The sequence below is a fragment of the Astyanax mexicanus genome, chromosome 4 (assembly GCF_023375975.1).
Source record: "Astyanax mexicanus isolate ESR-SI-001 chromosome 4, AstMex3_surface, whole genome shotgun sequence".
NCBI classification, from domain to species: Eukaryota; Metazoa; Chordata; class Actinopteri; order Characiformes; family Acestrorhamphidae; genus Astyanax; species Astyanax mexicanus.
Window position 1 is genome coordinate 11222686 of NC_064411.1, and position 16944 is coordinate 11239629.

Genomic DNA, 16944 nt, shown 5'->3' on the forward strand with positions numbered 1-16944 from the left:
ATCTAAACACTGTATTACTTAACTATAACAATACAGTATTAATAAGCTTTAGGTTATAAATGTAGATAATTTATTATGAGGACGTGCTTGCCTCGTTATTCCACGCGCGAGCATCCGTGCACCGGCGCATCCGCGACAGTTTATTTTTTTTATTCAGACAATTGTTTTTTTTCCCCCAGCATTTTATTTTTACTCAGTAACGGGGAGTTTTCTAATGTAGCGAAGTCAATTATTTGAGTCAAAATTTACTTGAGTAAAAGTAAAATTCCATACTTTAAAAACTACTTAAAAAATTACAAATTACTCATAAAATCTACTCAATTACAGTAACGTGAGTAAATTTAATTCGTTACTTTCCATCTCTGGTTATTTCATAGTTTTGATGCCTTCAGTGAGAATCTACAATGTAAATAGTCATGAAAATAAAGAAAACGCATTAAAAAGGACAAGGTATGTCCAAACTCTTGGCAGGTACTGTACTTTTTCCACCCTGCACTGTGAATGCTAACAGGAAAACATATAATTTTTGTGTGGTATTAGTTTAAGCAGACTGTGTTTGTCTTTTGTTGTGACTTCAGAACACATTTAATGACCAATTTATGAAGAAATCCAAGTGATCGCAAAGGATTCACATACTTTTTCTTGCAACTCTATGATTCGTATCAAAACTTCAAAGTGAAATGAAATTTTTATGTAAAAGAAAACAGAGAGATTAACATCACATATATGGTTCAGGACTAACCTTGAATATGTGGTCCAGTTTTTCTCTGGAATAGTTGTTTTTGTTCTTTCTGTGGATGAACAGAAAATCCACACTGTAATCCACATGAATAAATCAGCTGATCTAAAAAGCTTCTGTTTTAATAAAAATATTAATAAAATAAAGAATATCAGCAAATAACAGATACAAATAAAAAAACTGCTCTGTATTTAAATAATTTTCTAAATGCATCAGGAATACTGTCGTAGAAGAGCTAGGGAACCTAGATTAAATTCTCAGCAACTAATAGGGGTACAGTCATATGAAAAAGTTTGGGCACCCCTATTAATCATAATCATTTTTAGTTCTAAATATTTGGGTGTTTGCAACAGCCATTTCAGTTTGATATATCTAATAAGTGATGGACACAGTAATATTTCAGGATTAAAATGAGGTTTATTGTACTAACAGAAAATGTGCAATATGCATTAAACCAAAATTTGACCGGTGCAAAAGTATGGGCACCCTTATCATTTTATTGATTTGAATACTCCTAACTACTTTTTACTGACTTACTGAAGCACAAAATTGGTTTGGTAACCTCATTGAGCTTTGAACTTCATAGCCAGGTGTATCCAATCATGAGAAAAGGTATTTAAGGTGGCCAATTGCAAGTTGTTCTCCTATTTGAATCTCCTCTGAAGAGTGGCATCATGGGCTCACCAAAACAACTCTCAAATTATCTAAAAACAAAGATTGTTCAACATAGTTGTTCAGGGGAAGGATACAAAGAGATTTAACCTGTCAGTTTCCACTGTGAGGAACATAGTAAGGAAATGGAAGACCACAGGGACAGTTCTTGTTAAGCCCAGAAGTGGCAGGCCAAGAAAAATATCAGAAAGGCAGAGAAGAAGAATGGTGAGAACAGTCAAGGACAATCCACAGACCACCTCCAAAGAGCTGCAGCATCATCTTGCTGCAGATGGTGTCACTGTGCATCGGTCAACAATACAGCGCACTTTGCACAAGGAGAAGCTGTATGGGAGAGTGATGCGAAAGAAGCCATTTCTGCAAGCACGCCACAAACAGAGTCGCCTGAGGTATGCAAAAGCATATATAAAAGTATTAATAAAATAAAGAATATAAGCAAATAACAGGTACAAATAAAAACCTGCTCTGTAATTAAAGCCTGCATTAAATCAATAATTTTCTAAATGCATCAGGAATACTGTCGTAGAAGAGCTAGGGAACCTAGATTCAATTCTCAGCAACTAATAAGGGTATTTATACTCAAAAGTTCAGGTGAGATATCAGTAGCTGAATGAACCGGAACACCTTAGCTTCACAGGTTGTGATAAGGCATTGTAGTCCTGAAAGCGAGAATGCTGGGAAATGGAGTTTGAGTTTGTCAGTCCAGAGCAGACTGACAGCGTTAGGACTGACAAAATGTTTCTTTAAAGGTTAAAACAGAGCTTTACCGTCTAATAATGTAAATAAAGATTTTTGTCTCTCTCTTTTTCTGAAGTTTTGACGTACGTCAAAGAACCTTTTGCTTAGAACCAGTGTGTCAATAGTTAATTTGTTCTACAATTAACACAATATTTAAATAGAAATACATGATGAACAGTGCCAATCAGCAACAATGTGAATGTAATTAGAAAGAAAACAGCAAAAAAGTTCTCCAGAATTACTTAACAAAATATGTTCTAAACGGTATTCTAACTTATTCTGAATACATTACTGGTCTATGTACTGTACTAGAACACATTCTCCCATTCCTGGATGTATGTACTCCAGCAACTGAGATGATAAATACATGCACAACAAATTATGAAGTTTTATTTAATGCTATTAAAGAAACAATAAATGTCATGTTTTCAATACACTGGAACATAGTTTTAGAAGCAATAATCCTAGTTTCCACCAGACACATAAAGCACTTTGTGGTTTTGGCCACCAGATGGCGCTAATGTGCTCTGTGTCATAAAGCTTTGAGTGGAGAATATTTTTCCTACAGTTAGGAGAAACGATTAAGTGCTTATATAAGCTTTAGTTTACCATCAATAATATTTTAGATACGTTAGCAGAGCAATTTCAGCAGAAGTAGCATTAATTGGGTTTTAAGCATAAAAGAGGACAGAACAGAGCACACGTACACACATGGACAAAACTGTTGGTACCCTGCAGTTAATGAAAGAAAAACCCACAATGGTCACAGAAATAACTTGAATCTGACAAATTCATGGTTCAACAGAATTATTTAAAATATATATATAAAAATCTAATGAAACAGGGCTGGGCAGACATGATGGTACCCTTAACTTAATATTTAGTTGCACAACCTTTTAAGGTAATCACTGCAATTAAATGATTCCTGCAGCTCTCAGCAGATATTTTGGTTCACTCCTCATGAGTTAACTGCTCCTGCTGTCTCAGGTTTGAAAGAGCTTTTTCCAGACGGCTCCATGTTTCAGCTCCTTCCAAAGATGCTCAATAGGATTTAGGTCAGGACTCATAGAAGCACTTCAGAATAGTCTAATGTTTTCCTCTGAGCCATTTTTTGGTGTTTCTATCTGTGTGATTTGGGTCATTATCCTGTTTCAAGACCCATGACCTGCGACTGAGACCAAGCTTTCTGACACTGAGCAGCACATTTCTCTCTAGAATCTCTTGATAGTCTTGAGATTTTATTGTACCCTGAACAGATTTAAGACCCCCTGTACCAGGTGCAGCAAAGCACCATGTTTCCACCATGTTTCACAGTAGGGACAGTGTTCTTTTCTTCATACGCTTCACTTTTCTGTCTGTAAACATAGAGCTGATGTGTCTTGTCAAAAAGTTCCAGAAGCTTTGTGGCTTCTCAACATGTAGTTTGGCAATTTCCAGTCTGGCTTTTTAATGTTTTGTTTTCAACAATGGTGTCCTCCTTGGTCGTCTCCCATTAAGTTCACTTTGGCCCAAACAGTGATGGTGTGATCTGACACTGATGCTCCTCAAGCTTAAAGTTCACCTTTAATCTCTTTAGAAGTTTTTCTGGACTCTTTTGTTACCTTTCGTTTTATCCGTCTCTTTGATTTGTTATCAGTTTTCCTCCTGCGGCCACGTCCAGGGAGGTTAGCTAAAAAAAATAACCTTTAACTTTAACATGCTTTTAATTTAATTAAATTTTCTCCTGAAACCCTTTTCTTCACTTCCTCTGGTCCATGTTGAGTGTGGTACACACCACTTCACCAAACAGCACAGTGACTACCTGTAGCCCTATATATACATATTATATATATATATATATATATATATATATATATATATATATATATATATATATATATATATATATATATATATATATATATATATATATAGACCCACTGATTGATTACAAGATTTAGACACCTGTGATGCTAATTAGTGGACACTAATTTATTTATTTTCATAGAGTTTTTTATTTAGTATTACTTTTGTCACATTCAAGTTATTTCTGTGACCATTGTAGGTTTTTCATTCACGCTTCATTTCCCTCCAAATCTCTCTCTGTCTCTCTCTCTCTCTCTCTCTCTCTCTCCTCTCACACACACACACACACACACACACACAGCTGAAGCCATGTTTTCTCTTTCCATTCTGCTAAAGGTGGAATATGGAGCTACTCTGGTGTTTATTTCCTCCATTAAAGCTCAGTTAAAATCAGTTACTCAGCACATTAAAATATTCTCATTTATACTGACATTAACAATAAAACAAAGAATAATCTAGTCTGTCAAACACAACACACTGCACAATGATTGTTGTTCCCCTTCACAGAATATTGTTGTGATTAATACAATTAATGTTTTAATTTGATTGATATACCTTATATAAATATAATTTAGTTTTGCCAATCTAACACTGATGCTTTTATTCAAAGATATCTGGTAGGTCACATGGTGCACTGTTGAATATTTGAAGGTGTGAGTTTAATGTTTAAATATTAAATATATTGTTTTCATTAATACATTTAGTAAGCAAATCTTACGATCATTTAAGAATTGCAGTTTATTACAATATAATACTTTTCTAAACATGTTTTTGAATAAAGCAAAATACTGTTTTTTTTTATCTGACAAAATTACAAATATCATTTAGATAATGATTCTATCAGTATCACACCCCCCTAATACAGATATATGTGTAATTCTCCAACCTGTAGCTGATATTGTAATTTACTCTCATTGTTCAGGTCAGTCAGTCTAATCTAAACCCTGCCTCCCCATCACACACAGCTGTGTACAACGATCATTACATACAGAAAAACTGTGTGTGTGTGTGTGTGTGAGAGAGAGAGTGTTATGCTTTAAAAATGTAAATTATAGTAAAAATCAGTAAATGATGTAAGTGATGTTTCACTCACTGTGGGTCAGAGGTCATATCTTCACTGCTGAAATCAGGACGACCCCCGATGGACCGGTCACTCTTCATAGAAACACAGCTGGGTTCTGGAGAAGCTCCTCTCTGGGTTTCAGTTCTGTTAACATTAAACACAGTGAAACTCCAACACACAGCACATCTTTAATAAAGATCAGGAACTGAAGAGCTTCACTCTCAGAACAGAACAGTAGTTTAGTGCAGTTATGTACCGAGACCCAGAGCTTCCTCCTCCACTGCTGAACGCTGGAGGATGACCCATGGACCGGTCACTCTTCATAGACACTCCACTGGGGGCTGGAGATGCTGCTCTCTTCTCCCTGTAAACAGATCTTCATGATGATCCATGATGAGAGTAAAGTGTGGAGTAATGTGTTCCTTTACTAAAACTTATTCACAGGTTCCAGACTAACTTCTTCATAACCGTCCCAGAAGCGTCCCGAAGCTTTCTGTCAGCTGCCCCAAACTGAAAAACGCTCGTCTAATAAATATACATATTTTAATTTCTTTAACAATACTGTTGAATATATTTGTGTGTTTGTTATGATGTCACAATGTCATCACCTGATTAGATCATATTTACTATATGTATTTTATAGATCTGAGACTAGTTAATAACATGTATTGGTAAGAGCTGCACAATTACACAATTATACTGTATAATAAACTACAAGGTATATTTTTATACTGAACTCTAACAGAGATACAGATCAGAACAGAATAGAACAAGTATTTCTGTGAGAAGCTTCATTCCACAGCTTTAATATCAAACCCAATCACTTCCATCTGATCTATCTCTCGTGTGAAGACCTAACTCGGGTAAAGACCTGCGAGTCTACCTGCGCGAGTCCACCGAGCAAGGCCACTGACAAGGCAGCCCGTCCTACTGCCTCCTAAAATGTGCTCCCAACACATCTCAGTTATTTCCGGCACGCACAGAAGGCGTAAAAACACAAACAGGCGCCAGGATCATACTAACCTGCGTCCACTAAAACAAACCACGCCCACTACTACCTCATTCTCTGTTGGGCTATGGAACTGCCAGTCGGCTGTTAATAAAGCAGACTTTATCGCCTCTTATGCGAATCATCAGTCATTACAACTGCTGGCACTGACTGAAACTTGGATCAAACCTGAAAATACTGCTACACCGGCGGCTCTTTCCAATTATTATTCCTTCTCCCACACTTCTCGTCTCTCTGGACGAGGAGGTGGAACGGGCCTATTAATCGCTAATGGCTTAAAACATACTCCACTATTACCGGCAAACACATTCAATACATTTGAGTATCATGCCACACTGGTTAATACTCCAGCAAAACTTGCCATTATTGTTCTCTACCGTCCTCCTGGACAAATGGGCGAGTTCACGCATGAACTTGACATGCTACTGTCTTCTATCCCTGAGCAAGATTGTCCCATGCTCATTCTAGGGGATATGAACATCCACCATGACAGTACCAGCTTCACAGACTTCCTATCCCTCATGCAGTCTTTCGAACTGGAGCAGGTCCCCAGCCCTCCAACACATAAAGCTGGCAAACAACTAGACCTGATCTTCACTCGTAACTGTGACACCGACTCTCTAACTGTCACTCCTTTGCACGTCTCAGATCACTACTTTATGAAACTCAATGTTCATATTTCAAATAAACCCACAGCTACTCCTACTATGGTCTCGTTCCGCCGAAATTTTCGAGATCTCTCAGCAGACCAGTTCTCCTCGCTGGTGACGGACAATATGCCTCCGCCAGGCTCATTTTCATCACTCAATGTAAATGATGCTACTGACACTCTCTGCTCCACACTAAGCTCCTGTTTGGACAACCTCTGTCCTCTTACATCTCGAGCCATTAGCTCAAACAAACCGCAGCCATGGCTTAAAAATGACACACTCAGGGAACTACGCTCCAAACTCCGAGCTGCCGAAAGAAAATGGCAAAAAACCCAAAAACAAGCAGACCTAAATAATTACCAACTGCTCCTGGCTTCTTTTTCAGCCAACCTCACTACTGCTAAAGCTGAATTTTATCACAATAAATTCTGCTCTCTCACAGACTCCCAGAAACTATTTGCTACATTTAAATCACTACTCAACCCTCCGCCTCCTCCTCCGGCTACATGCCTTACGACTGAAACACTTGCCTCATTCTTTACTGGCAAAGTGGCGGCCATCAGCAACCAGTTTACTGACGCACAATGTAGCAGTCCTACTGCATCCTCTACTGCCCGGTGTCCCTCCACCGAAGGCGTTGCTTTCTCCTCGTTCACTCCTCTCACTGAGAACGAGACACTGGCTCTCCTAACACGTAGCCGTCCTACTACGTGTCCGCTTGACCCAATTCCTTCAAACCTACTGCAAACTATCGCACCTGCAATCATTCCGGCTATCACTCACACGATCAATGCCTCTTTAACTTCTGGTGTATTCCCGACTGCTTTCAAACAAGCGCATGTGACACCACTGCTTAAAAAGCCTTCTCTCAACCCCGCCCAGGTTGACAACTACAGACCGGTCTCACTGCTACCCTTTCTCTCTAAAACACTAGAAAGAGCTGTTTTAAATCAGGTCTCTGGCTTCCTCTCCCAGAATGACCTTCTGGACCAGAACCAATCTGGGTTCAAAAAAGGACACTCTACCGAGACGGCTCTGTTGTCTGTGACTGAAGCGTTGAAAACTGCCAGAGCTGCAGGTCAGTCCTCAGTGCTCATTCTGCTGGACCTCTCGGCCGCATTTGACACAGTCAACCATGACTTCCTCCTAACTATACTCTCAAACATGGGGATCGCAGACAATGTGCTGTCATGGTTCAGATCGTACCTCACTGGGCGCTCGTTCAAGGTGTCGTGGCAAGGACAGCTGTCCTCAGCCCGCTCCTTATCCACTGGGGTTCCCCAAGGTTCGGTACTGGGACCCCTTCTCTTCTCCATATACACCACCTCTCTTGGTCAGGTTATCCGCTCACACGGATTTTCCTACCATTGCTTTGCTGATGACACCCAGCTATACCTGTCGTTCTCACCTGAAGATCACTCAATCTCTGCACGGATATCGCAGTGTCTCTCTGACATATCCTCATGGATGAAGGAGCATCACCTTCAATTAAATCTCTCAAAGACTGAACTTCTCGTTATACCAGCAAAACCATCTTTTCAACACAACTTCTCTATAAGTATCGACTCTCTCTCTCTCTCACCGACAAAGGTTGCTAGGAACCTGGGTGTTCTGGTTGATGACCAACTCTCCTTCACGCACCATGTGGCCTCAGTTGCTCGGTCCTGCCGCTTTGCGCTCTATAACATCCGAAAAATCAGACCGTTCTTGACGCAACAGGCCACCCAACTCCTGGTGCAAGCGGTCGTCATCTCACGCCTCGACTACTGCAATGCCCTGCTAACTGGCCTCCCGGCCTGTGTAGTAAAACCACTCCAGATGATCCAGAACGCAGCATCACGTCTGGTCTTCAACCAGCCAAAACGGGCACATGTCACCCCGCTGCTCATTGAGCTCCATTGGCTACCAGATGATGCTTGCATCAAATTCAAAACTCTTACAATCGCCTACAAGGTGATGACAGAACAGGCTCCTTCCTACCTGCACTCGCTCCTGAAGGCTTACGCTACCTCCCGGCCGCTGTGCTCCTCCAGTGAACGTCGCCTCGCTTTGCCAAAAACTCACACAAAGCAATCCAGACTGTTCTCATACAGAGTTCCCCAATGGTGGAACAAACTACCTTCCACTACCAGATCAGGAGAATCTCTCGCTATCTTTAAGAAACTCCTGAAGACAGAGCTCTTCAAAGAGCACTTACTCTCTTAACACCTCTAACACACTAACTACTTCTAACCTCATTTCCTTCTTCCTCTCCTTCACTCCTCTATCCTATTACTCCCCTTTGTCCTCCTTTTATCCCTATCCAAAGATGTTTTACCTTTAAACTTATTTTACATTGTACTTGACTATTGTAAGTCGCTTTGGACAAAAGCGTCTGCCAAATGTAATGTAATGTAATGTAATGTATATAAATGCAGCACATCAGGATTTCCTCATTTCTAATGCTAATGCAAACCCAGACAGCGTGTGGTAAAATCTGAGACGGATGCTCACAATGGATCTGGTCCAGAGTTCACTTTCACTACAGACTAATACGATCCAGATTTTGAGCAAATCGTCACATTTATGTTAAAATATATGGACCATATTTTTAACATAAATATGCAACCACCCCATACCATAGCAACCACCTAGCAACAGCATAAAATCCCCTCAGCAACCACCTAATACTGTTCCTGTGCCAGAAGAAACATATTATTTATATTAACAATTAGATTTTAAAGTCAGATATGTACTTTAAATACAGATTAAAAACACATTCTACTATAAGAATAACTGGCTGGTTTGTTAAGTGTTTCTCTGTGTTTAAATACAGCACAGGGTTCTGACTCTGGTCCAGGAGAAACTCTGTTCTCAATATTTTAAAACTGTAAAATATGCAGATCACAGCTCCAGGATTAGAGCTGAAACCATTACAATACAAAACTACTTTACATATTAAACCCATCACTTAATTTACTCACTTTAGGACAGGAGGTCCTCCTCCACTGCTGGAGTTCTGAAGATCCATCATTTACTCTTCTTCATTCACACACAGCTGAACACTGCCGACACCGACCCTTGAGAACAGATCAGCCGTTACAATAAAACCTTTATTCTTACAATAATGATATTATCATCAGAACTGCATTAAACAAAACCTGATAAACTAACAAAACAAACCAAACAGAGAACGATACATAACAGTGTGATTTACCCTCATTACACATTATTCTACAGATTACAGAAACATTTACTGTTATTATAATGATTATAATTTAATTATTATTAGTAATATTACTGCATTACACAACATTATAAATATACACACTGTTCTATTATTATTAATATTATTATTATGTTACTGAATCAGAATAGAGAGATTATTTAAGTATAATATAAAACAGCAGGATTAAAAACACTAACACTCCACGTGATCTTGAGCTCCGTTGCTCCCCCTGCTGGTTGAACAGCGCTACTGCATATAAACACGCCTTTATAGCAGTTCCGTGTTTTTATCTCCCCAACAGATCAAAGTCCACATTAAGCAGTAATGCGCTTTAAACAGCATAAACTACACTGTGATCAATAAATATCAATCTATATCTGCGCATTTCTCTTCAGTTTACAGCATTATTGATCTGTTACAGCTGATTGTTCTCCAGCCGGTCTGATCTAGACCAGGTCCAGGTCTGATCCAGGCCCGGTTCAGATCTCCATGCTGATCCTGGTTCTTCCAGTGGAATCGGACACTGAGCTGAGCTTAAAGAACCGGTTCTGGATCTGAGGAACCTTTAGAACCGGTTCTGACTTTAAGCTACACGGTTCTGTTCTACATTCTCTTCAGTTCTGAACTTACCGAGTGAATCCGGGCTTCTGTCCTCGTCTAATGGCGGAGACTGAACTTACCTTCACTTCCTCCTTCACCTGAGTCTCACCTGTCTCTCTCTAAGCCCCGCCCCCTTGCTCTCTCACAGCGAATAGACGCTGGGTGGGGGGAGCTATCGTTCGTTTTTGGCTATTGTCAGCTAATCATATCACAGGGCTGAGTGGAATATTTGAAAATTCATGAGTCTGAAGTTTCTCCCACACAACTGTAAAACCCCCAGTTTTCAGACGGGTGTTCTGCCGAGTTCTGCTACCCGTCCAAAAGTGCTCCTCCCCGCACTGTGATAATAATGCTGGGAGAAAGGAGCACTGCCTCCATCTAGTGTCTTTGAGATGTTCTGCATTTAATATAAGGGTGGTTGACATGACATGGTCTTTGTTTTATCCACTTTGTCAAATATATGTAAATTATAGAAAAATACATCAAAAACTGTGGTGAAATTGTTCAGGAATTGCTGATTTATATGAACTTACAGAGCATTCATAGGATTAACATTTTTTCCCCACAATTTTCAGTGAAACTAAAAAAATGCTCACATGGTGTGACTGTTCCAATCACATTTTATAAAGTTATATTTTTAATAAAAACAAGTAAATGAGGACTTCCAGCTGGACATGATAGAAGTAGCAGGGTGAGTAGTGAGCTCCTGGTCTAACTGGAGGATAAAACCCTCACTATCCAGTTGATCACCAACGTCAATAGAAATTTATTTCAGGTTGAATGTTGGTCATGAAGTTAGATTAAAAAAATTACGTCAGGATAAAATCTAAAACTGTTACGTACCTGCACTCTTAAAAATTCAACAAACTTTAACTCAGAAAAACTTAATGGATGAGTGGAGCAAAAACCAAGGCCGATAGGAGGAATGAAACAAGATTATCCTCTGAGTTCTGCCCTTTACGTTCTAGCCATAATGATGAAAGAATACAAGGTATTAAAAGAGGAGATTATTTAGTTAAAATCACAGTTTATGCAGATGATATTACAGTTTTTATTACAACAAAAAAAGACTTAGACATTATAATGGAATATTATAAATTTAATAAAAAAGTTTCTGGTGCAAAGCTTAATATGGCTAAATCTGAATGTGTGTGGATTGGGGATCAAAGAAAGAAGTTCAGAGCTGATGTTCCAGATAAAGAGCAAATAAAATTTTTAGGTGTGTATTTTAATAATGGTGACTGTGTGGACAGTAAGTGGAAACAAAAAGAGGAAGTAGTTTCTGAAGAAATTAAATCCCTCTAACGACACGTCCAACGATCAGTCACCCAAACCGAGTTCAACCAGACGCAGTGGAGGAACCAGGTCCAAGTGAAGCTCTCTACAATGGAAGTGAAAGAGTAGAGGATGGGAATGACAGTCATCATGAAGATTTAAGTAGCAGCGGAAGCAGCAGCAGCAGCGGAGAGACAGACGGAGGAAATCCGAACACCAGTCTGCAGCAGCCGAAACACAAGCAAACCAAGTTCCTCCTCCTTCTTCATCACCTCTTCTTCCATCTATGACCAGATCTACCACCAAACATACGCACAGGGGCTGCTGCATCCAACAAAAAGAAACGGAAGAGAAAACCTAAAAAAGGAGGTTAGAAGCAGAATGAACAGTACACTAAGAAAAAGTAAAAGAAATAAACATTTCTTTATCTCCTCTGTCTGACTTAATATTGCACTATGCAGTGTTGGGGGATTCAGCCTAAAAAGAACAGGAATGAGAAATTTAGTATATTTAAAAAAAAAATGGCAGAAAATTGGCGTGTTGTGTTTACAGGAAACAAAACTAAATAAATTGGGATAATGTGGGATAATGGTTATTCCTTCTTTTCTATTGGAGAATGTAAAGCTAATGGAATTGATTTATTATTCTTTAATCAATTGTTTGAAATAATTAATTACAGATAATTGATTCCCGGAAGGTTAATCTATATTGATTGTTTTTATAACAACAAGAAATGTATAATTCATAATGTTTACACAGCTCAAGATCGAGTTATTAAAATGACACTTTTTAGAGAACTTAATGTCACGCAGATGATTAAAGGGATTAGAGAGGAGCATGGGAATGTAACAGAAAACAAAAAAGAAAAGCAGAAAATTATAAAGGAAACAAAAAAAATCACAATTTTTATCAGACTGTTTAAAATTACAAGCAGAGGACCTCTCGTCAATATCAACCAATTACAAAGGAAGAAATTGTTGAAGTAAATAAGGGTTTACATGATGGGAAAACTCCAGGACCAGACGGTTAACCTGCAAAATGTTATAAGACCTGTATAAATAAAATTATTAGTTTATTACAAAATTATTTTAATGAAGGTATTAGAGATGGAAAAATGAATGAATTGTTTTATAATCTGTGATTACCTTGATTTATAATAAATTAATAAAATTAAATAATGATAAGGAATTTTATATAAATACTTTAGATCAGGAAAAGGCTTTTGACTATGTGTCCAGGAAATATTTATGGAATGATTTGCAGCACTATGCTTTTCCACCAAATTTCATTCATAAGATCAAGTTATTATATGAAAAATCAGTAGCTCAAATTAAAGTTAAAGGGTATTTTAACAGAATTTAAGACACATAGAGGAGTCAAACAAGGCTGCCCTTTAAGTGCAGTATTATGTGTGTGTTAGCAGTTAGTCCTCTTTTAAATAAAATTAAAAGTTATACCAAAATTGATATCTTAGGTAAAGAATCTTTTAAACTTACAGACTTTGCTGATGACGACATCATAGTAATCATAAGAAATCAGAAAGAGCTCAGGATTATAGAATTTATGAAGACGTAGCAGAAGCAAAATAAAATTAGGATAAAACAGAAGACATCTGGATGGGATGAAATGATATAACAAAAGATAAATGTGCTAAAATAAACTGGGAAAATAAGGAAGAGGAAGTTGAAAATAAAATTAAATGGAAAATTGCAAATTATAAAACTAGGATCCAGATAATTAAAACTTTTGTTTTGTCAAAAAATGTGTTCCTTGCTACAATATATAGTTAATATAATATAATATATTATTTTTGCTACACAACACGGTTCACCAGACACAGGTAAGTTAGAGTGGTAGCTTGTTTTCTACCTGCTCTGAGCTAGCTAGCTAAGCTAGGTGACTGAAGCTAATTTAGCGATTAGCATGTAGAATTAAAGAGGCTAAAAACAGCAGTAAAACAGCAGGTAGGTGTTCATACTGTCCCCTGTGTGTGTCTTTTATATTGTAATTAGTGTATTTAGCCACAGTGGTGTTAGAACTCGGCTATGTGAGCGGTTGCTATGGTTTGTAACTAGGTAGCTAAGCGCTAGCTAGCGTAGCGGCCTCTATTTTCAGCCATTTCAGTCAAAATTGTGGAAATCTAAGCTTACTGTAAATTAATCTAAGAGCTTTACTCACCCAAATAATCAGTTTTAAGGAGAGAAATCTGTGTAGATTAAAGTCCAGCGCTCGTTTGACTTTTTAAAAAAATGTTTTTAAGGAAATTAAAGTTTTGTTTATTCTGTGCCCCCCAGAGACAAGACCTGCTGAATTAAAAGGGTCCTCTATTTTACATTCAGCTTAAAATACTCTATATTAACTGGAAAATATATTCACTTAAGCTTTTATTTTAATAATAACAGCTCTTACTCTGATATTGGTGGCTGATAATGTGTGTAATAATGTATGTTTAATGCCTATAGGAGACATGGTGTTTCTTCATTAGGCTCCCTAAGTAGTGTACAAGATCTAGAAAAATCTAGAAAAATAGCCTCACGCTGCGGAAATGCGGTGCGCACTCAACACAGCTTCTTACGCACTGATTTACAACATTGTTAGCGATACTAAAATAATGTTTTTTGACAGTTTTTTTTTGTAAGAATAAAGTTTTAGTGTTCGTCTAAGGCAGGAGGTGACGTGTTTTGAATTTCCTTAACGCAATTGTTTGATTTACTTTATTAATAATAAATATTTGTATATAATACAATATTATATATAATTTGTGTGGATTTTTAATGTAATAGTTTTCTATGTAATACTTATTTTTTTGTGTGTAATAATCTTGTGACTTGTTGTTTTGTCAGCTTTGTGTGGTGTGTTCAAACAAGTGCGTGACTATATTACAGGTCCAGATACAGTAAATTCTTACATTAACTTTTTTGTTTGTTTGTTGAGATGATTTTATTCAGCAGCTGCTATTATCTGCTCCTGATCAGATTTCTAGAGGAGATGTTTTTTGGTGGAGCTTGTCTGTGTTCCAGATCAGTTAGATCACAATGGAGTCCTTAAGCAATTTATGTTCATGAATGGATATCTGATACTAATGTGGACACCCAATCATACCTAGAGATTGTGTTACTGCTAAAACTCCCTAGATTCTGAAAAGTCAGAAATTTTAGGGGGCCTTTAGGTGTGAAAGGGGCTGCAAACCACTGTCCGGACCAAAGGACCAGAGTTTGGTCCGACCAAGAGATGTGGTCTCGGTCCGGATCTACTGAACTATGCTCTGGTTCGCCTGCAGTGTGAAAGCACTTTTCTAGATGGTTCAGACTTTCAGACCAATTAAAGAAAGCAGAGGCAGCCCTTTAAACAAACTAGAGGAGGAAAGGATTGGTGCTGAACTGAAATCTGACTCCCCTTGGCGTGCAGGCGCATCACCATTATAGGACACAAGCACTTACACTGGGAATTAATTTATTAACTGTAACAATAGACTAAGTCTTACTTATACACAGAAAAAAAAATATGATGAGAATTTGTTAAACTCATTCTGCTGCGGCACATGCGTGCCCGCAAAGGCGAGTCAGATTTATCACATAATCAAAGCAACTCACAAACACCTATTATTCTATAAACCAATTAATAGAGAATATAGAGAGATGCAGCCCATGTAGCTGATGATGACAGGACATATTAAAGTTCTTTAGTCCGCTCACTAAACTGTAGTGTGAAATCAAACTGAACTGGACCAAATGGATACAGTGTAAACCCATGAATGTTGGTTCAGACCATGGTCCGGACTTTCAGGTATGAAAGCACCCTTAGTTTCAATCAATCACAGGACAGCTACAAATCATATATAATCTTGGTCCTTCATAATAGAAATGTACTGTTGAGAGTTGTACAAGTGTCTGTGTTGCTTCTAAGGTGAGGAAAGTTCAGCCAGTAGTTGTACTTTGGTAAGGAATGTATGGAAAGTATGGAATGTATTTATTAAGTTGACAAAAAGTCTAACAAATAGATCAGGTGCAGAATAGAGATTTTTAAGAATGCAATGTGTCTTTTGTTCTCTGTGATTAATATTGGACACTTCTGACCAAACCTTTTTAAAGTGTGTCGTGGAAATCGACAAAGACAGTCAACGAGCCGGGATGCCAAAAAGCGAAGGTTTTTATTTTGAAGTTGCAAAAAGGAAAAATAAAGCAAAAGCAATGGATGAAGAATGAGAGTAGTCAGGAAAGTCGGAAAAAGCCCCTTTCTGTGTCGACTGGGCATTTTTATACAGTCCCCCCCTGCATACATGAGGCAATCCCCTCGTGATCTGTTTGGAACAGGTCACTACCAAATATAAAAAGAGGAACAGAAACTGCACGTACCAGAAGATAAGCTTTTTAGGAGAGAATAATTCATGAATCAGAAAGCTCTATTTTACTATGACAAAACAGTTTCCAGGCAAACCTGATTTTCATTCCTTGAGGAGAGAATAATTCATAAATCAGAAAACACCATTTGCTATGACCCGCTAGTCTCCAGGCAGACCCCTGCTTTTATAATCTTTGCCCTTAAGTCTGAATGAATGGACTTATCAGAGAATATAAGTTCACATAACACTCAATGATAAAATACTGATTGAATGATTAACAGGATGAATATTGAATGATTAACAGGAATAATCAGTATAATTGATTATGAATACATGAAGTAAATCAGGAATACATGGAATAAATGTTGATTTTCCCCCACATTTCCCCCCTTTTAATCAAAAATTTTCATTTTGATTAAACAATAAGAAAAAAAAAAAATAATAATAATAATAATAATTTTCAACACATAAATGCTGATTACAATGATATCTGTGATGGTCAAATGCACAATGTCCTGCTGTTGTCCTGCTCCCAGAGCAACAAGGAAAAAATACATGAAAATCATCGTCTATAGTGGTTTGGCTTCCTTTTTCTCGTAGACTACCTCAGCCCCACGTACGAAGAGCTTTATTCTGGCTTTTGATGTCTGCAATATCAGTGAATGAAAAGTATGAGTTGGTGTGTGATAAGACTATGTGTGTTTTTAATGAGATGTGTTAAGAGTCTTTGTATGTAGTGTACTTTGACGCAAACGAAACGTTGCTGAATGAGTTACTTCCTCAATTCCGCTCCTCGGTCACAG

The 16944-nt window shown here is 37.9% G+C and overlaps 2 protein-coding genes across 18 annotated transcripts in view; one reads left to right on the forward strand and one right to left on the reverse strand.

Annotated features, from left to right (window-relative positions):
- LOC111197417 (NACHT, LRR and PYD domains-containing protein 12-like) overlaps positions 1 to 10603 on the reverse strand; it is a 396972-nt gene extending 386369 nt beyond the window's left edge. For 3 of the 7 annotated variants that reach the window (XM_049476979.1, XM_049476980.1, XM_049476978.1), the window contains exons 1-4: positions 9680 to 9841; positions 5314 to 5433; positions 5088 to 5201; positions 743 to 791 (exon numbers count right to left, since the gene is read on the reverse strand). In XM_049476979.1, coding sequence (XP_049332936.1) covers positions 743 to 791; positions 5088 to 5201; positions 5314 to 5433; positions 9680 to 9729 — 333 coding nt within the window. In that variant the 5' untranslated portion in view covers positions 9730 to 9841. Of the gene's footprint in view, positions 1 to 742; positions 792 to 5087; positions 5202 to 5313; positions 5434 to 9679; positions 9845 to 10554 lie in introns of those variants that run through there. The other 4 variants (XM_049476972.1, XM_049476981.1, XM_049476975.1 and 1 more) reach the window with 4 other exon arrangements.
- LOC125801101 (NACHT, LRR and PYD domains-containing protein 12-like) overlaps positions 1 to 16944 on the forward strand; it is a 431224-nt gene that overhangs the window by 116464 nt on the left and 297816 nt on the right. The gene's annotated exons all lie outside the window — the stretch shown is intronic.